This window comes from Gasterosteus aculeatus, chromosome 6, assembly GCF_964276395.1.
Source record: "Gasterosteus aculeatus chromosome 6, fGasAcu3.hap1.1, whole genome shotgun sequence".
In the NCBI taxonomy this organism is placed as follows: domain Eukaryota; kingdom Metazoa; phylum Chordata; class Actinopteri; order Perciformes; family Gasterosteidae; genus Gasterosteus; species Gasterosteus aculeatus.
The window spans coordinates 1,368,707-1,389,401 of record NC_135693.1 but is presented as its reverse complement, the minus strand read 5'-3'; the positions used below and the strand labels follow the sequence as shown (position 1 = coordinate 1,389,401).

The following is a 20,695-nucleotide window of genomic DNA, read 5'->3' as shown; positions in this document are numbered from 1 at the left end:
TATGTCACGGCTCGTGAGAGGGATCCAAAAGCAAACACCGGAACCAGGTAAAGTATAAACACAAAATGCGTATTTATTGTCTCTCTTTCCAAACGACAACTCAAATACTCAGGCCTTCCGGCAATGCACCGCCGTCGGCGGCGGCGTCCCGTGTCTCCCTCGTGACGTAGGAATGGAAGCCACTGAAGTCTCCGGACCCAGGAAAACGCGTGTCTGGAAGGCTGTACTCGGCAATCCCTCGGCGCCGAACCTCTGAAAGATGTCCCTCTTTAACTGCTCCCTGAAGACTTGCAGCAGCTGCCAGCGATGAGTGCACTCCTCCCAGCTGCCCTGCATCAATCTGATTAGACCACAGAAGAGAGAACAAGAGTCCCACCCGCTACCTCCAGAATTACTGTGGCTCCCCCTTGTGACCCTGTCCCGTATCCCCACAGTACCCCCCCCTCAACGGGCGCCTCCTGGCGGCCGCCCGGGCTTACCCGGATTGTCCCGATAGAACTCCCGGAATAATGTGGAGCCAAAAATCTGCCGGCGGGGCAGCCAAGATCGTTCCTCCGGTCCATACCCCTCCCAGTCCACCAGATATTGAAACCCCCGCCCCCGACGCCGGACGTCCAGTATCCGGGAAACCCTGTGTGCTGGATGCCCCTCGATGACCAGGGGAGCCGGGGGAGCATTGGCCGGAGGGCTGAATTCGCTCTCCCCCACCGGTTTCAACAGCGAGACGTGAAACGTCGGATGTACCTTCAGGGCCGCCGGCAGGGTCAGACGAACCGCCGAAGGGTTGACGATCTGTTCGATAGGGTATGGTCCGACGTACCTTGGGTTCATCTTGCGGCCCTCCGTTGCCAGGGGGAGGTCCTTCGCGGACAACCACACCTGCTGTCCTACCCTGTACGCCGGTGCGGGGACGCGATGTCGGTCAGCCATCTTCTTGTTGATCTCCCCCGACCGGGTGATAGCTGCCCGCGCCGAGTCCCACACCTCCTGAATCCGCCGGAGATGGTCATCGACGGACGGGACTGCCACTGCTGCCTCCTGGATCTGAAACAACGGGGGCTGAAAACCGAAACAGACCATAAATGGCGACATCCCCGTAGCAGAACGTGACAGGGAATTGTGGGCATACTCCACCCACGGCAGGAACTTGCTCCATGACACCGGATGCCGCGCCGCGATGCACCGCAACGCCGACACCAGGTCTTGATTTGCCCGCTCAGTCTGTCCGTTGGACTGTGGATGATACCCTGAAGATAAACTGGCCCTTGCCCCCACAGCCCTGCAAAACGCACCCCATACCTTAGACGCAAACTGCGGTCCTCTGTCGGATACAATGTCCATAGGGATCCCGTGAATCCGGAACACATGCAAGACCAACAGCTCGGCGGTCTCCAACGCAGAAGGCAGTTTGGTGAGGGGAACATAATGAACCGCTTTGGAAAAACGGTCCACTATGGTCAGAATGGTTGTGTTCCCGTCGGATGGAGGCAAGCCCGTAACAAAGTCCACCCCGATGTGGGACCACGGCCTGCCCGGGACAGGCAATGGTTGCAGCAGGCCCGCCGAGGCCTGGTGCGAGGCCTTACCTCTGGCACATTCGGGGCACGCCGCCACAAACGCCCTCGTGTCTCGATCCAGTCCCGGCCACCAAAACCGCTGACGAATGAAGAGAGCCGTCCGTCTCGCCCCCGGATGACACGTCAGCTTCGATGAATGGCCCCACTGAAGTACCTGCGATCTGACCGTCCGTGGCACGAACAGGCGGTCCGCTGGTCCCCCCTCTGGCACCGACTCCCCCCGCTGCGCCTCCTGCACCACCGACTCGATCTCCCAAGTTGCCGCACCTACAATACACTCGGACGGAAGTATGGGCGTGGAATCCGGTGATGCCGGCGGCGGGAAGATCCTGGAAAGGGCGTCCGGCTTGCCGTTCTTGCTTCCCGGGCGATAGGACAACGTAAACTGGAAACGGCTGAGGAACAAGGCCCACCGTGCTTGTCGGGAATTCAGCCTCCGAGCCGCCTGGATGTACGCCAGATTCTTGTGATCCGTCCAAATCCAGAAGGGCTGCAGGCTACCCTCCAACCAATGCCGCCATTCCTGTAGCGCGAGGACCACTGCCAGCAGCTCCCGATTCCCGACGTCATAATTCTTCTCCGCCGGACTCAACCGTTTGGAGAAGAAAGCACATGGATGTAACTTCTGCGTTGACGGATCTCGCTGAGACAGAACGGCCCCGACCCCTGCTTCCGACGCATCCACTTCCACCACAAACTGCCGAGCGGAATCAGGGTGCCTAAGAATAGGGGCGCTGGTGAAGAGAGACCTCAATTTACTAAACGCCCCCTGTGCTTCTGGCGTCCAGCAGAAGGATGCCTTGGTGGATGTTAGCGCGGTGAGAGGTGCGGCCACTCTACTGAAGTCCCTCACAAACCGGCGATAAAAATTTGCGAACCCCAGGAACCGCTGTAAGTCCTTCCGCGTGCCCGGGATCGGCCAGTCTGCTACCGCTCGAATCTTATCAGGATCCGGTTCCACCTGCCCCCGCGCAATCACGAACCCGAGGAAACGAACCGACGCCACGTGAAATTCGCACTTCTCGGGTTTAACGTATAGCCTGTTTTCCAAAAGTCGCCGCAGCACCAGTCGCACCTGTTGCTGGTGCTCGGTGAGGGACCGGGAGAAAATCAGGATATCGTCCAGATAAATGAAAGCGAAGCTACTGGTGATATCCCGAAACAGATTATTCATTAATGACTGGAAGACGGCCGGGGCATTTGTCAACCCAAACGGCATGACCCGATACTCGAATTGCCCCATGGGCGTGTTAAAGGCCGTCTTCCATTCATCACCTTCGCGGATACGAACCAAATGATAGGCGTTTCGGAGATCCAGCTTGGTAAAAAACTGCGCCTGAGAGAGGGGTTCGAATGACGGGTCGATTAACGGCAATGGAGTCTTATTCTTTATCGTGATTCGATTCAAGCCCCGATAGTCAATGCACGGACGCAGTGAGTGGTCCTTTTTCTCAACGAAAAAGAACCCCGCGCCTAACGGGGCGGACGAAGGACGGATGAAACCCGCGTCCAGGCACTCCCGAACGTATTTTTCCATTGCTAACCGTTCCGGGCGGGAGATGTTGAAAAGACGGCTAGTGGGCAGCGGAGCCCCCGGGAGCAAGTCTATCGCACAATCGAAAGGTCGGTGCGGTGGCAGAGTACAAGCCTTGTCCTTACTAAACACCTGCGCAAGGTCATGGTAGACTGACGGAACCGTGGATAAGTCTGGAGGAAGTGATGGTACCACTGACGTCGCTGGTGTTCCCCCCGCAGCCCGCAGACACCGGGCATGACACCCCACGCTCCAGCCCGCGATGGCCATAGTTGTCCAATCCACCATGGGGTTATGAAGTTTTAACCACGGGAGACCCAGCACGATCGGACTCGCCGGAGACGGAATAATTAGCAACTGAATGGTTTCTGAATGGTTTCCCGATATACGGAGCGTGAGGGGGCCTGTGCGATGCGTGACCCGGCTGATCAGTCGACCGTCTAGCGCGTTAACTGCCCTGGCGCTCTCGAGCGTCTCTAACGGTACTCGCAACCGTGCGGCTAGTCCCTCGTCCATAAAATTAGCATCAGAACCGGAGTCCACGAGGGCGGTGGTCGAGTGATTATGGGAATGAAACAGTAGAATGGCCGGAATGGAAATACGGGATGGGATAGTAGAGGACGCTGCGTTACTCACCAGGAGGTCCTCTTCGCCTGGTGAGGAGCCCCGTTTGGGGACTCCGGACAGTTCCTAGCATAATGTCCCGCGCGTCCGCAATACAAACACAGTCGACGACTAAACCGCCGTTCGCGTTCGGACGGAGTCAACCGAGCCCGCCCCAACTGCATCGGCTCGCCCGCGCCTCCCGAAAACTCCCCCCCCGACCCAACCGGGCTCGAAACCTCCCCCCCCGTGAACTGCGGACGCGACGGCCGCCTCCCCCGCTCGCGTTCACGTTCCTGAATGCGATTATCCATCGTAATTGCCAACGAAATAAGCTGCTCCAAAGTGGTGGTGGCGTCGCGAGAGAGCAGCTCGTCTTTCAGGGTCTCCGACAGGTTCCGCGCAAAAAATGGTCCTTAGCGTGTGTTCGTTGGCACCGCTCTCGGCGGCAAGGATCCGGAACGAGATAGCAAAGTCCGCCACTGATTCAGGCCCCTGCCGCAGCGACAGCAGCCTATTCAAAGCATCCTGCCCCCGCACCGGGTGGTCGAACACACGTCGCAGTTCCTCAGAAAAACCCGCGAAAGAGCTCAACGCCGAGGACTGACCCCCCCACAACGCGGTCGCCCACTGGGCCGCCCTTCCCCGAAACAAATTCATACAAAAGGCTATCTTGGCTCTGTCGGTGGTATAACTGCGGGGCTGCAGGTCGAACACGAGCTCGCAGTTCAGTAAGAAGCGGCCGCACCCCCCGGCTTCCCCTGCATACGGTTCTGGCAGTGGAACCCGCGGCTCCCGGTCGTTGGCGGCGTTGGTCGGACCCTGGTCCTCCTCTCTCCCTGGAGGATCCGGACCTCCCGATGCCGCAGCCCCCGACGTCCCAGGCCGGTCCATCCGTCGATTCAGCCTCTCCAAGGACTCCATCATCAGCACCAGCATCTGCTCGTGCCTCCCCACCATCGCTCCCTGGGCGCTGAGAGCCTCCTGCACGGATGCCGGGTTTGCTGGATCCATGTTGTATGGCCGAGGGATTCTGTCACGGCTCGTGAGAGGGATCCAAAAGCAAACACCGGAACCAGGTAAAGTATAAACACAAAATGCGTATTTATTGTCTCTCTTTCCAAACGACAACTCAAATACTCAGGCCTTCCGGCAATGCACCGCCGTCGGCGGCGGCGTCCCGTGTCTCCCTCGTGACGTAGGAATGGAAGCCACTGAAGTCTCCGGACCCAGGAAAACGCGTGTCTGGAAGGCTGTACTCGGCAATCCCTCGGCGCCGAACCTCTGAAAGATGTCCCTCTTTAACTGCTCCCTGAAGACTTGCAGCAGCTGCCAGCGATGAGTGCACTCCTCCCAGCTGCCCTGCATCAATCTGATTAGACCACAGAAGAGAGAACAAGAGTCCCACCCGCTACCTCCAGAATTACTGTGGCTCCCCCTTGTGACCCTGTCCCGTATCCCCACAGAGTAGTCACATTATCCGGACCTTTGCTTCTAGAAATGTTCTCTAACTGGACCTCTTCACATTTTAGTTGAATACCACTGTCTTCACCCTGCTTAGCAACTACAATGGTTTACTTGGTTTGGAATAAGTTACTGGTTTGAATGTTGAGATGAACAACCTTTAAGGAAGCAACACACACACACTAAATATGATTGAGATAACACACACACACACACACACACACACACACACACACACACACTTCTCCATGACATAAAAAACATGATTAACAAGTACATTTATTTCATCCGTTTTACTTACTGATTTGAACATACACACACATTTTAATATGACAGTCTGCACACGTCTCACACCTCTTTTTACATCCCCATCCTTTCTAACGTCACACTGCACCAACTTTGATGAAATGTTACTTATTTAATCAAAATAAGGAGTCAAACTTATTGTTTCGGATGTTTTTGTGACTGATCCCTCATTGTCTGACCACTTCTGTGTTTTCTTTAATATTTCTTTCATTCCTGACACACAATCACATTCAAACACTGTCAAAAAACGGTGCATCAATGAACATACTAATGTACTCTTTAAAAATGTCATCTCCTCGTTACCACCTCTAATCCCATGTCATGCTGATAATCTTGTACACAACTTTAATTCCAAAATTTTGAATGTCATAGATGAGATTACACCTGTTACGGTTAAAACCAGTTCTAGTAAGCAAAAGGCACCCTTGGAGAAAAGCTGCTGTTGTAACAGAAGAGAGTGCAGGAAGGCTGAACGAATCTGGCGAAATACAAAACTTCATATTCACCATGACATCAATAAAGAGCGCCTCCGGGCCTACAATTTACAATTAAAAAGTGCTAGGGAAACATTCTTCTCCAACATCATTAACAACAACACTAATAAGGCAAAAACCCTGTTTGAAACTGTTGACAGACTGACCAACCCCCCGACACAAATACCACCAACTCCATTCCACACAGAAATGCAACGAGTTTGCGTTCTTTTATACTGATAAAATTGAAGGCATCAGACCATTAATATCTCCAACAAAAATGTTGGATCACCACCCTATTTAGGCGAAAGTAACACAGCAATGATGACAAGCTTTAATTCCATAGACTCTCAAACTCTAGTGGAAACGGTGACAAATTTAAAACCATCCACCTGCTGTCTTGATGTTCTACCTACCAACTTCTTTAAGAATGTTTTTGACTGCCTAGCAACAGACGTATTGCAAATAGTTAATAACTCTATTCAGACAGGCCATTTCCCAAAAGCTTTCAAAACTGCAGTTATTAAACCTCTCCTAAAAAAGCGGAGCCTAGATGCCTCTAGTATCAACAACTACAGACCAATTTCAAATCTACCTTTCATAAGTAAAATAATTGAGAAAGTACAACAACTTAATCACTTCCTGGCTTCAACTGGCTGCCACGACAATTTCCAGTCAGGATTTCGACCTCTTCATAGCATAGCACCGAGACGGCCCTTATTAAAGTAGTAAATGACATCCGTCTTAACACAGACTCTGGCAAAACTTCAATATTAATGCTATTAGACCTCAGTGCTGCATTTGATACTGTCGACCACTCAATACTTTTGGACAGGTTGGAAAACTGGGTGGGGCTCTCAGCCACAGTCTTAAGCTGGTTCAGGTCATATCTACAAGACAGGAACTATTTTGTTTCCATTGGTGACTTCGTATCAGAAACAACCGACGTAATGTGTGGAGTCCCCCAAGGTTCGATCTTAGGGCCGCCTTTATTCAACATCTACATGCTCCCACTAGGACAAATCATGCAAAAAAATAAAATTGACCACCATTGCTACGCTGATGACACCCAAATCTATGTAGCGCTATCACCAAACGACTATCGCCCCATAGATCTTCTGTGCCAGTGCATTGAGCAAATCAAAGACGGATGTGTCAAAATTTCCTACAACTAAATGAAGACAAAACTGAGATCATTGTATTTGGTGCAAAAAAAGAAAGGTTTAAAGTAACGCAACACCTTCACTCTCTGTCCCTGAAAACATCAAATAAAGCCAGAAATCTGGGGGTTATTATGGATTCAGATTTACACTTGGAGAGTCACATCAAATCAGTAACAAAATCGGCCTACTACCACCTCAAAAATGTAGCACGACTTAGAGGGCTCATGTCAGCTCAAGACTTAGAAACACTTGAACATGCCTTTATAACTAGTAGGCTAGACTATTGTAAACGTCTCCTTGCAGGTCTTCCAAAAAAAACTGTCAGGCAGCTCCAGCTTGTTCAGAACGCTGCTGCTAGAGTTCTAACAAAGACCAAAACATGTGAGCACATTACACCAATTCTTAAATCCTTACATTGGCTCCCAGTATGTCAGAATTAATTTCAAAATCCTACTGCTCACATATAAATCACTACATGGTTTAGGGCCAAAGTATATCACTGATATGCTTCCTCTACATAAGCCTTCAAGATCACTAAGATCTTCTGACACCAATCTGTTAGTGATTCCCAGAGTAAATACAAATCATGGGAAAGAATCATTTAGTTACTACGCAACAAACAGCTGGAATAAACTTCCTGAAGATTTAAGACCTTAAGCCCCAACTCTGACCACGTTTAAAACAAGACTGAAAACTTTTATGTTCAGCTTCGCCTTCTGCTAAATTTGACCTACATTGCACTTTTAACCTCTGCCTTTAATTAAACAATTGAAATAAGATTTTAATTTATAATTTTATTTGCTGTTTTTAATTGTCTTTTAATTCCTGCATTTTATTTCACTTTATTGTATGAAATGTTATAATGTGAAGCACTTTGAGTCTGCCTTGTGTATGAAAAGCGCTATACAAATAAAATTGCCTTCCCTTGCCAAACTGAACCACTCTGAACAACTTTGTACGAAACACGTGAGAGGCCGTTTCTTTGAGCATCGGCTGCCAATCCAACTGAAACTGCAGCTCCACCCAAAGACGCAACTGTCACTTACTGCTTGGCTGGTGGAGCTGTAAGAGATAAGAACATCTGCTGGCCAGTAAAACTTAAATGTAATGGATGATTTGGACCGTAAGTCATGTGTGACATGTAAAGAGATTAGGTGTTTAAATTGATCTGTTTCAAACATTTTTTACAATTTTAAATATTATTACGTACACTTAACTCCCAAAAGATGGGGTGAAATATTTACCATCTAAAATAAAAGCATATGTCACAGAGGGTCGGGGTGTATGCTAGAACATTTGGATTACTCATTTCCTTTTTTGATTAGTCTGTAAAACTTGGACTAAGATCCATCTAATATTTACGTACTAATAAAGTAAGTGGAATTCTTTCCCTTTGCTGGGTGACTCTGACTTGAATAGCGTTGCTGCCAGTTACATAAGATATGAAGTTTGGGATTGTCTCATTTGGTTGCTAAAACAAATTTCTCCAAGCCCTTAACTTTAGGTGAAATGGTAAAAGGATTTTGACTTTAACCCAAAGGGCGGAGATAGAAAAGTAAAATTTTAAACTTAACAGACATACTTGTGAACACTCACGGTCTCATGGACGCACAGGATCCCTTAGTCCAACGAAAGTCTCCAAATAAGTGGAATCGGTGTTCTGAAGGCAGCTGGCTGTGATGTGTGAATGACCATGGACGCTGACTGCTAAGGAACCCGAGGCGGCCTGCTGCATGCTGCAGTTATCGGTGACTGTCTCTGATTGGCCGGGCGTCAGCTGGTGCTTAACGCTGCACTGGCTGATATCTGCACAGTGTGAGTTCAGGTCTGCAGGTCTGTGGTTGGTTCAATACGCTGCCTGTCTCACCAGAGACTCAACTAGTCAACTACGCTGACAGAGACGTGACACCGTTGTGTTTCACGTATTATTAAGCACAAGCGTGACAGTCACTAGTTTGGGTCTCTAGTCACGCACATCGCACACGTCCAATCCCTCACCAGTTACTCTCCCTCCCCCACGTCAAAAAGTCACTCCAAGGTTGCTTCTTCACACAGCATTTCAATCCCTCATTAAAAGTAGTGGACAACAAAGCGGCCTTTAGCTGTGTCTCAAAGTCGCTAGGCTGCGTCCTTGTAGGCTGCATCCTTGTAGCCTGCAGCCTTGAGCAGCCTTCGTAGACCTGTAGTCCTGGTAGGCTGAACGCAGCGGCCTCTGAAATGGGACGGTCTGTCCTACGGGGGGACTTCCTGCTTGCGTCATCAGCTTTACCTCCGCTGCTCCTGTTGCTTAGCAACCTGCTGCGCTTGACAGCAAAAGTCTTAAAAGACAAACATACAAAGTACAGAAAAAGAAGATCTTATCTTATTTGATTTCATTTAGGAAGAAAAGCTTCTCCTCCGGAGCGTGATATGTTTCAGGCTGAGAGAAGAACATGAAGAACACAACTAGAGGAGCAAAGCGAGTTCAGTTTCTCTGTGTATTTATTCTGTAACGTTACTAACTTAGAATGTGATATTTCAGGTTTTATGTGCATTTAATTACACAACATCGGTTACCAACGTCACGTAACGTCACTGATTTCATAAACTAAGATGTCATGTTCTATATTATAACATTTCTATCAGTAGATATTCGGGTGAATTCTATTACTTAACGTTACATTTAAAAGTGAACTCTTCCCCGCTGTCGCATCGGATGTGTCCTCCAAATGGGCCCCTGGGGGGCCGCGTCCAGAGGAGCCGACGGATCGGGACGGCGAGTCGCTGCAGCAAGTCACGTATGCGTCGACAAATGTGTCCTTAAGGATGCAGCCCACGACTTTGAGACACAGCCGGTGTTTCTGAAACCAACGTGAGGCTCCTCTCCTTGGCTCCTTTCCTTGGCTTGCCGGCATGGTGGGGAAGGCCCCCCCCTAGTGGTGGATGCAGAATAGGGTGGTGTTGGTGAGTGCGGTGCTCAGGGCCAGACTATAAAAGGCACCTAATGCACGGCCCTTGTTCTTGTCTTGGCCCCGTTCTTGTCTTGGCCCCTGATCCCTGAGGACCCCTCAGGGATCAGGGGTTTGGGGTCTGTATTTAATATCATTAGTAATAATATCATTAGTATCATCAACATTACACTTTGTCACCGTTGTTGTTTTACTATTAGTTGTGTCGCTCCTTGTGATGTTTGATTTACATGTTTCCTGTTTCAGGGTGAGACTCAACGGCAAACCACCGGACTGGGACCAGGTCCCGAGCAGTCTGTATCTTCAACAACGGGGCCGGATACACTGTGTGGATTCCTGTCGACCAACACGGGGCGGCAGGCTGACATCGACTAATGATCTGGCCGTGGAGGGACGCATGGTACCTGCAGACAGGTGTCATGGGGGGCAGAAGAGAAGGAGGAGGTGAGGAGTGGGATGTGGATCAGGGGCGTGGCCACGTACGGCGTCTGGGCAGAGGAGAACACAGCAGATGGCGTCCAACAACCAGAGGAGAGGAGATCGGGGGAAATGGAGGTTAATACACACGGGCTCAGACGCGGACCCTGACAGAAGTGCCGTTGTTGGGGGGCTCGGCCCGAGGTCCCTACAGCGTAAGCATTGGTGCACTGGGATACGAGGGTTGCACCTGGTACAGTTATCTTCTCTGGCCTCTGTTCACTGTGGGACGCTTCCCCACGTGTGGCCTCAGCTTAAAAATGCAGTTTTGATTGATTAATGATAGAAAGGATATTTCAGAACATTAAATATTGTGGTTGTATTGTTTTGTAGTTTTCAGGATGTGAACCTGGGCCTTCAGTTCTCGAGCTCACCTTCTGTGGAACCAGCTCCCTCTTTCAGACCGGGGTGGGGGGGGGGGGGCAGACACAGTCAGCTCATTTAAGCTGGAGACTTTCCTCTTTGGTAGCGCTTCTAGTCAGGGCTTCTTCCCTGAAGCCTTTCCCTCCTCACATGTTTCTGATGGTGGTGACATCTGCCGGTGGTTGTTCCTGCAGTGATCCTGACAGACATCCACTGCTTCTATCATTATTAGTAGTAGTAGTATTAGTAATTGTCACGGTGCGGGCTCTTGGGGGGGCGTAGAGTTTCAATAAGCTTTTATTAGTGCTTTTCTCCCGGCGTCTCGGCCAATAATGCCTCCACCTGGCACCGTCCCCCGACCACCCCCTTCTCCGTCCCCTCTGCAGCCGAGCCAAACCACGGCCGCCACCACAGCCATATTTCTACTTGTTCTGTCAAACTATTGTTAGTGTAATACTTCCACTCATTCTGCTTACTGCTCTCAATATTTGAATACTTTCTGTGATATGCATTGAAAGTATTATCAATTACGTATTACATGGTGCAATATGTCACTAACAGGACTTCTGTGGCTCTTGAACGGTAATGGAACGTATAGATATCGTAACTGTTTGACATAAAGCAGGGTTGAGAAAGTGACAGATTTCCTTTTCTTGCGTATTTTATTGTGGATAGTTGGTTTAGATATGTGTGTAAATGAAGCGTGTTATTACCATCAAGCCATCGTCATAATCAAACTACAGTAAAAATCCATCTGACGTTGAACATCAGATACATGAAACACAATAATACAAATACAACACAGATCTGAAAATATGTCAACCATGTGAGGAAAGGTACCACAAACTCAGAAGAGATCCGAGGTACTTGTTGACACCAGCGTGTGAAGCTCCCTACTGCCACCGTGTGGTTAGTTATGTGAACTGAGGTAATAACCAAGGTTGATAAACTATATATATATATATATATATATATATATATATATATATATATATATATATATATATATATATATATATAAAACATTAGTTTTACCAATTAACTTAGTATATACTAAGTTAATTGGTAAAACTAATGTTGATGAACTATACAGTGTATATATATATATATATATACATAGTTTATCAACATCAGTTTTACCAATTAACTTATATATAGTGACGTAGTTCTGCTTACAATCTAACTTACCTGAGGTCACAATACGTAAATGTTACAGAGCTGAAAGGGCAAATATGGATGAAAGAGCTGCGAGGAGTCCAGCCTCCGACTACGCAGATGTTCGCTCCTCTCGTTCCTCTCAGGGGGCCATGGATGCAGTGTGCCAAGATGTCCGGTAGGGCCGTCACGCCTGCACAGCAGGCCGAATGACATCATGCGACCGTGAACTCATATTCAGTGTTTAGTGAGGGAATGATAATGTAAAACTGCATTTAAAGTGAAAACACACCTGTACCAACTGGACATGTCAGCACTTTATCAGCACCGACTTACTTTAAGCACTTTCTTGATTCTTGTTGTTCTGGTTCTGTACCCACTTTGGATAAATTAATTTGAAGTCGCCCCCTTCTGATTGGCAGTGAGTAGCTGAAGATTGAAGACGGCTTTGGTAAACAGAACTGCAGGTTGCTGCCTCTCTAAGACGACGGCCTACAAACAAACCTAGAAGGGGCCGGTTCTGACCATGGTGCTGAAACTCCGTGTATAACACAGCTTGTGATTTAGCCACCAACTCATCCCAATATGTGGGAGGGAATTGATCATTATTTATGGTTAGCAATGCATATTTTGAACACGGTTTTGACGCGGCCCTATGGCCAAAAATCCACATCACGGTATTTCGCTGCCATGACCGGACAGTCTCACATGTGGGGAGCATGATGATTTTGCGTCATTGATAAGCCTGCTTTGAGGATTAACCACGAGCTCTGTGCCCTCTGCGGGTGCGGGTGAAAGGGTCAGCGATGGCGGAGGATGTCTGGTAGATGCTTCAGCTGAAGAATCTCATCAGCCAGTGCAGGATGATCCCCAACACAACCCTTTAGTGATGCTGCAGGTCCTGAAGAAGTGCTGAGATGATATAGAACGCCGCGCGTTGTTTTCCATAAAGTTTGCATTCATAGTAGAAATGATGAAATGATATTCTGTAGATTTCAACAGACACACACTTTTTTGTTCCGTACACATTTCACTAAAATGTATCGATCACTGATCGAAAACAAGTCAAGACTTTTTTTTCCACCCAAATCACAAATAAGAGAGAAATCCTTTAACATTTCCTCCTGGACTCGGTTTATAGTGTTTAAAATAAGATGAAATAATTTTTCTTCAGGCGCTACATTACATTAGATTATGATGCGTCTTATATTAATGGATTACATATATTGTCTTTGTCCCAATAAGAGAGGGTCTTTTTGACAAGACATAGTGTATCACTAGACATGGATATCTATTTTCTCTTATTAATGCACTTAGTAAGGTTCATTTTTTAAAGGAGAGAGTGTATGACAGGTGCGTTGCTGTCGTTGTGTAATGTTTGTGTGACACAGGAGGACACATAGCGCGTTCTGAGGAGGAAGACGTCTTATTCATGTGTATGAAATCAGCACGTTATTGATGACATGTTGTCCAGGAAAACTGTCTCCGTCCGGCCCCGGGGACACCTGTCCGGCCGCGCAGACCTGGAACCAGACGCACGCACGCGCACACGCACACACACACACGCACACACACACACACACACACACACACACACACACACACACACGATGATGACTGCGTGATAGCAGTCACGCAGTCGTTACCCCCCGCCGTTGCTTAATCTAATTAGATAGTCGTGCGGCTGCTGTTTTTTTTTTTTTGGGGGGGGGGGGGGGGGGGGGGGGTCTTCTATTGAGAGTCATTCATTAAAAATCCATGATTGATCACACAAGCAGTTTGAACAGCGGCCCGATGTAGAAAAGATTTACCGGATCCGACTTCATTTCGAGGCGCGGACATATTATTAATAATCACGTCCTCCATCAGTCCATCAGTAATATCACGCAAGTGATGCGCTATAAGGGATATTGAAATTGTTTCTCCCCCGTATTGGCATTATTCATATAAAAAAACACGTATAATAATATTACAATTACAACAATTAGACGTACAATTAATATAAATTAGAAACATATCTTTGGCAGATTTGGAAATAAATGAATGTACATCATATATTTTTACCTTTATGAATCTCTAAAATGAGTGTGGCCTAAGATATGTTTTGCTATTATATCCTCGCGTGTTGGACACACGACTTTCATTTTATAAATCATAAACAGCAAATATTCAATAGGTTTGAATTTGGGAGTTTGTTCCGAAGCAAAAACCCCGACAAAATAAAATCGGTAACAATTCAATCAATTCAATCTTTCTCTTTTCTTCTGTTCTGCTTTATTAACATGGCAGCTTTATGTCTCTATGAATTGAATAAAAAACTACTCAAGGTTAATTACTATGAATACATCCCAAACTATCATATTTGAATTCTTTTCTAAATGAAACGCGCCGTTCCGAGCCGTAGTCCGGTTGCTCGGGGCCCTGCGCGGCCCCGCTGCCGGCCTGCGGAGCATAGAGGGCGCCAGAGGCCGTGCGTTCTTACTCAATGCAGGACATGAACGTTCCTCCATCGGGAGACCGAGGACGTCTGGACTTCTTTCATAGAGCAGGTCCACACACACACACACACACACACACACACACACACACACACACACACACACACACACAGTCCCCCAAATGCTGATGTGTCAGAAGAACCAAACCCACGTGGGCCGTGTGGTTAAAACATCGAAGCCCACAAACTCAGAACCGTGACCCGCCTTTATGGACGCAGAGAAAGCACGCAGGACATTTCAGTTAATGCCCCACACGAAACAAACACGCAAAGCGGTTTAGTAGCTGAATGTTCTGTTTTCCTGAAGCCACTCAAACACATCACATGTTATAACTCCGGTGAAATGAGAGAATAAACGCGGAGCTCGTTGATGATCTAAAGTAAAAGCTCCCTTCTTGGTGTTTGCATGTGTGTTATTTGATGTTTCCTTCTAATTCGGTCACGTGAACGTCGGTCCACGTGTTGGACTGCGACCGCTCCGTCATTCACTCCGGTAGCCGTCGTGCGCGTGCGACCGGCTGACCGGTTTGATGTGCACGTACCTGCGCGTCGCGCCTGTGCGGCTGAAGGAAGCTGCGGCGCAGATCACGTTAAACACACAATGTGGCACTTGGCTTCCGGATTAATTCCACGTGATTCACTCTTTCTTTTAGTGAGCGGAGATAAAACACGTCAATGCACCAAACATTCATCCAGGCCGCGCTTCTTCTTCCACGCACGCACGTGCCATCGCACCTCCACGCCATCAGCCGACTTTACACAAAGTCCACTTTGCGCGCTCCCTGAGTCCGAGTACTTTGTCGTTCAGTGTGTGTCTGTGTGTGTGTGTGTGTGTGTGTGTGTCTGCTCGCGCGCGCGCGTGTTTGTGCGGTGCGCGAGCCGGAGAGGGAGGAAGAGATGGACAAGAACACTGTTTGTTTGCAAACAGATGCAGAATAATATAGGAGTCAAAGTTAGTGCTCTCGGATCTGTGGTGTGTGTGCGTGGAGGGGGGGGGGGGGGGGGGGATTCTCCTTCCTGGGGTCTCGGTAACTCCGGACAGAGCGCGTGTCACCCGGCCGGCAGAAGGGGATGATCCACGGTGTCGCCATCCAGACACGGCACCGCGGCCCCAGGACCCGCGACCCCCGGGGACAGCAGGGAGGGATCCGCTCATTTATCCCTCAGGAGGACGCGCCGCTTTAATCCGCCTCTGTGCTCATTTACACTTTATTAGTGAATCCTGATCCGGACGCATGGAGGAGAATCGTTTCGCATCGGACGCTGTCGGAACGGGTCATATTGTTCAAGCTGTTTTATATAAGATGGGAGAAAAAAAATAAAAGAGAAAAAAGAATTATCTAACAGATAAAAAAATGTTTAACTTCTGAAAGCGCAACTTCTCGATTAAAACATTCCCCAAATGATGCAAATACAATGATGGAAATGAAGAAACGGAAACGTCTCTTCTCTGCCCTTCGATTCTCTTTCAAAAGGAAATCTTTAATAGCGAAACTATGAAAACAAATGGCTTCAAAAGATGAGTAAAAAAGTCACACACTGAAAAAGTCACACACTGAAAAAGTCACACACTGAAAAAGTCACACACTGAAAAACTCACACAGCGTCAATCGGCAGAGAGGAGAAATAATCCACAAATACATTTGCGCATTCATTCGGAATATACAAGAAATGTAACAATTCACGGGCAATATCTGTGCGTCAGACGCGACAATAATACACACACACACACGCGCGCGCGCTGACACACACACACACACACACACACACACACACACACACACACACACACACACACACACACACACATGCACGCACATGCACGCACGCACACACACACAGACACGCTCACACACACGCACGCACACACACACGCGCGCGCAGGGCTAAAACAGCACGCAGCGACCTGCTAAACATTTCACTCACTGCTCGTGTATTTTCCCCCTTTGACGCTGAGCCTCCTCAACTCCTCCGGCTTCTCTCTCTCTTCCTCTTCTTCCTCTCTGTCACTCTCCCATCACCTCACTCCTCCTCCCCCTCTTTGTGTCGTGGCTCCCTTCACCGCCCCCCCCCCCCCCCCCCCCCCCCCCCCTGCCCCCTCCGCCTCCAGGTATTAAGCGCGCGTCCTCTTCGGTCAGTGAGCAAAGCTCCGGGTCTGCGAGGCGCCGCTCGGGTCGCGTCCGCTGCAGCAGCTCCTGTTCCGGGCTGCTACTTCGGAACTGCCGCTCCCTCCGTCGGTGAATCTCTGTCTTCTTAGCGTCCCTTCCCTCCTCGTGCGCCTCGTCCACACGCGCCACCAGCGGCTCCATTCTTCACAATTTGCGCCGATTGTCCTCACACGCGTTTGTGTTCCAGAACGCGGGCTCCGCTGCGGCTCTGCGACGCGCCTTTTGCCGTTTAAAGCCCCGCGTCTAATATTACCAAATCCCCTTTATTACGGGAGTATTTACAATCTCTCCCCCTCCTCCTCCTCCTCTTCTTCTTCTTCTTCCTCCTCCTTCTTCTCCTTTTACAGCCCCCTCCCTAACACACACACACCCAACCAACACACACCCAACCAACACACACCCTACCAACACACACCCTACCAACACACACCCTACCAACACACACCCTACCCTCCATCGCATGCAGCTCGAACCCAAGGCACATCTGAAAGTTATTACACCAGATACAGAGACAGACAAACAGGACCCCCCCCCCCCCCCCCTCCCACCAACTCCTACTGTACACCTCCATCGGCACACACACACACTCACAAGTGACCAAGACTTTAGGATCAGATCAGAAGTTTATTGGCTTGTTGTTGCTTGTTAAAAGAAACCATGAATGGCTTTTATGTCTCCGGATGGAGCTGACAATGAGCACGTTAACACGCACTGATCACGTGTCACACTGGCAACATGTTAACACGCACTGATCACATGTCACACGCGCTCTGAGACGCTTTGATGACCACGTCCTCCTGCGCGCGGCGCGATGTGACTGTGACGCGCGTGCGCTTGGCTTGTTCAACCTGTGCGTCCTGTTCTCTCTCTTTCTCTCCCCCCCGCCGACCCGTCTCCGTCTCCCCACCAATCTGCATCACGCAACCTTTCTGTTCACGCGCTCTACGGAAACACGCACATCCACGCGCGTCCGGGCGAGCGTTTGGCCGAGCGTGCGTGGCGCGCGCTCTTTCTCTCGCGCTGGAATCGCGACAGACTTTGTTAACCCGCGCGCGCACACTCCTCCAGTCGGTCCCCACGCAGCGCATCACCCCCCCCCGCCCCCTCCCCCCCTCCCCCTCCAGCGAGCTCCTGTCCGCGGCTTCCCCTGCCCTGTTTTGCGTCCCTCCCCCCCCCCCGCTCTGCATATTGCTTTCATTAGACGTCTCTGCGTCTCACGGACACGCACGCGCACACAGGCGCACACTCCTCCCTCTATCCGAGCCTCTTGTTCGGCCCCCCTGCTCTCTGTGGCTTCCAATGGATCCATCTCTCATGTCCAGCCCCCCCTCCCGAGCCCTCTAATGACCGTCCATTGGTTTTGTTATTGCGCGTCCCGTCCGTCCCTCCCCCGCCTCCCCCCCCCACCCCCCTCCCACCCGGGCGCGTCTGCCCTGCCCATGTTTTTGTATGTCGGGTGTCCGTCCGCCGCCTGACGTTCAAGTTCGCCGGGAACGTCACGTCCGTGCACTTGAACTTGTGCGGCTCAGGGGGGGAGGGGGGAGGGGGGCTTTTGCCATTTTTTCCATCTCTCTCCCCTTCTCTCTCTCTCTCTCTCTCCAGTTACCTCTCGCTCACTCTCTCTCTCTCTTTTCTCTGCTCTCCTTTCTCAAAAAAGCCATGACGGCGATCCTGCGATCCATCTTCGCCTCCGCGCCATCTTTGTATTATTTCTAATTTATTTCCCCCCCCCCCCTTCCTTGTGGATGTCAAGGCGTTGGATGAAGATATTTTTGCCCCACTGGAGTCTCCTCTCTAACCCCGGCTCTCCCCGATGTGATCCGCGCTGAACGCCGCCGCCAGCCACCATGTCTCGCCGCAAGCAAGGCAAACCTCAGCACTTAAGCAAACGGGACCTTTCGCGTAAGTAGCGATGAGATTATCACTTCTGACTTTCATTTCATCCAGCGGAGATGTGGCGGGCGGGGAGGGGGGGGGGGTGTTGGTGCGAGAAGGGGGACCGGACACTGGACGCGATCCGAGCGGTCAACGGGACTCAACATTGTGGAGAGAGCGTTGCGAGACCTCCGTGCGTAAAAAAAAAAGCCGCTTGGAGGTCCCCAAAAGCCCGAAAGAGAGAGAGAAAAAGTTTTTGTGCGCCAGGGCAAAAAGCCGTAACCGCTCCCGTGTTTCACGGGGAGAACGTGCGCTCGCTTGCGGCTCCGCTGCCGCCGGAGTCGCTCCGGTCAGTGGAGACGCGCAGGGCTCCCGGTGGCAGAGCGCGTCCTCTCCGCGGAGCTTTGTGGATAAATCCCCTCACGGAATACGCCGCTGTCCGGTCGCTCTGCGGGCGGGTTTCTTCATCAGCACTCTTGCTGCTATTTTTGGATTATTAGGAAAAAAAAGGTGGATTTTGGATCAATTTGGGGAAAATAATTCTGGTGTCGGCTCATCCTCCTTTAGCCGCACGATTCATTTTAATACACTTATCAAAACCCTAATGCCTTTCATATAAACGTTGATATTTAAAATACAACTGAGCCGCGGTGGAGTTAGAAACAAGAAAAGCAGCAACAGGACAGTTTAGACTCACTGGGCTGAATTACTTTTCATTTTTCAAATGAAGTTGCATTTGAAACAAGCAGAATATCTAAAGCAACTCGCGCAGTGGAGGCAAGACGTGATATCAGCTCACTGGCGCGGGGAACTCCAACAGTGTTCAGTTGGGTCTGGACGGTCCCTTTACGCGCGGCGTGTATTCTTTATAGTTTATTAGACGCGTCCGTGTCCTTTGGACCGACTCAACTGATAGCGGTGTTTGGAAAGTCCGCAGCAGTTGGCAAAGCGGGGCTTATCGCGCTGCCATGTGCCGCACTGTGCGCCACCTCGCAGCGTTAGTGGCTCTAAGTGGCCCGCAGACCGAAAACAACAAGACGTTTGGGTATCTTTACGCATCGCTGCTTGCTTGTGTTTAGGTATGTTGACTATAGCTGTCGCCTGTGCTCTTTTGTTTGGATAGAGAACGCGTGTGTGTGCGTGCGTGTGCGTGTGGCCCGGACTGGGGGACAGCGCAGTCACCATGACCACGTTCCGTCACTAGGAGGCAGAACGCGATCAGAAAATCCAGCGCTGAACTTGAACCTGATCAGTTTCATTGCCCCCCCCCCCCCCCCCCCCCTACCTACGCGGGCCACTATTTGGCGATCCCTTTAGAATAAAGGGAGAGCATACAGGACACGGGGGGGGGGGGGGGGGGGGGGGGGGGGGCAAGCCGACCTCCTCACCCCGTATCTCCTTCTTTTGGTGCATCACATTCTACATACATGCAGAACCCTTAAACCCCCACGCGCGCACACACACCACACACGCGCGCGCGCGCACACACACACGCACACACACGCGCGCACATTTCTATCCGTTTTTAGGGATTGCAGATTCACATCGGTTACAGATGCAGCACAGAACCTGTCAGCCTCAAGCAAACAACCTCCTTTTTCTTTTCATTCTTATCGAACGTAAATGTTCTATATTCAGTAAGATCCCATATTTCTATTGGATCATTTTATTTATGATCAGTGATCACTTTGTGACGGAAGCACAACGGAACTCAACGCTGTGTTTGTATTTCCTCCGTGTAAATTACATTTTCATTTTTCCCATAATCTGGAAATAAATACTTTATTTAAGGTGGAGAAGTTTTCTTCCCACAGATTTCTAGATTTATCAGAAAGGTTGTATTATTTAGCTTTAAAGCTTATTAAATGGATGGATGTTATTCTACAGCCTCCTATCACGAGCCCTTTAAAAATATTTCTAGGTCAGACTACATTTGTATCTTCATATTGTGTATTACTTATTTCTCCTTTGGGGGATGTCTTTGTCTGCTTACGCAGGTTTTTTTATATAAGGTGCAAAGACATCGTCTTCATCGCTGATCCTCGTACTTTTTATTTCACACAGTTCGATGGCCTTGAAATAGACACAAATA

General features: G+C 49.6%; 1 protein-coding gene and 1 long non-coding RNA gene across 2 annotated transcripts in view; both read left to right on the top strand.

The window, feature by feature from the left end:
• The window catches only part of LOC144409481 (uncharacterized), a 69,030-nt gene that overhangs the window by 10,051 nt on the left and 38,284 nt on the right, over window positions 1–20,695 (top strand). The gene's annotated exons all lie outside the window — the stretch shown is intronic.
• Window positions 18,117–20,695, top strand: part of bcl11aa (BCL11 transcription factor A a) — a 40,863-nt gene continuing 38,284 nt past the window's right edge. The window contains exon 1 of the mRNA XM_078104579.1: window positions 18,117–18,630. Coding sequence (XP_077960705.1) covers window positions 18,576–18,630 — 55 coding nt within the window. The 5' untranslated portion in view covers window positions 18,117–18,575. The remainder of the gene's footprint in view (window positions 18,631–20,695) is intronic.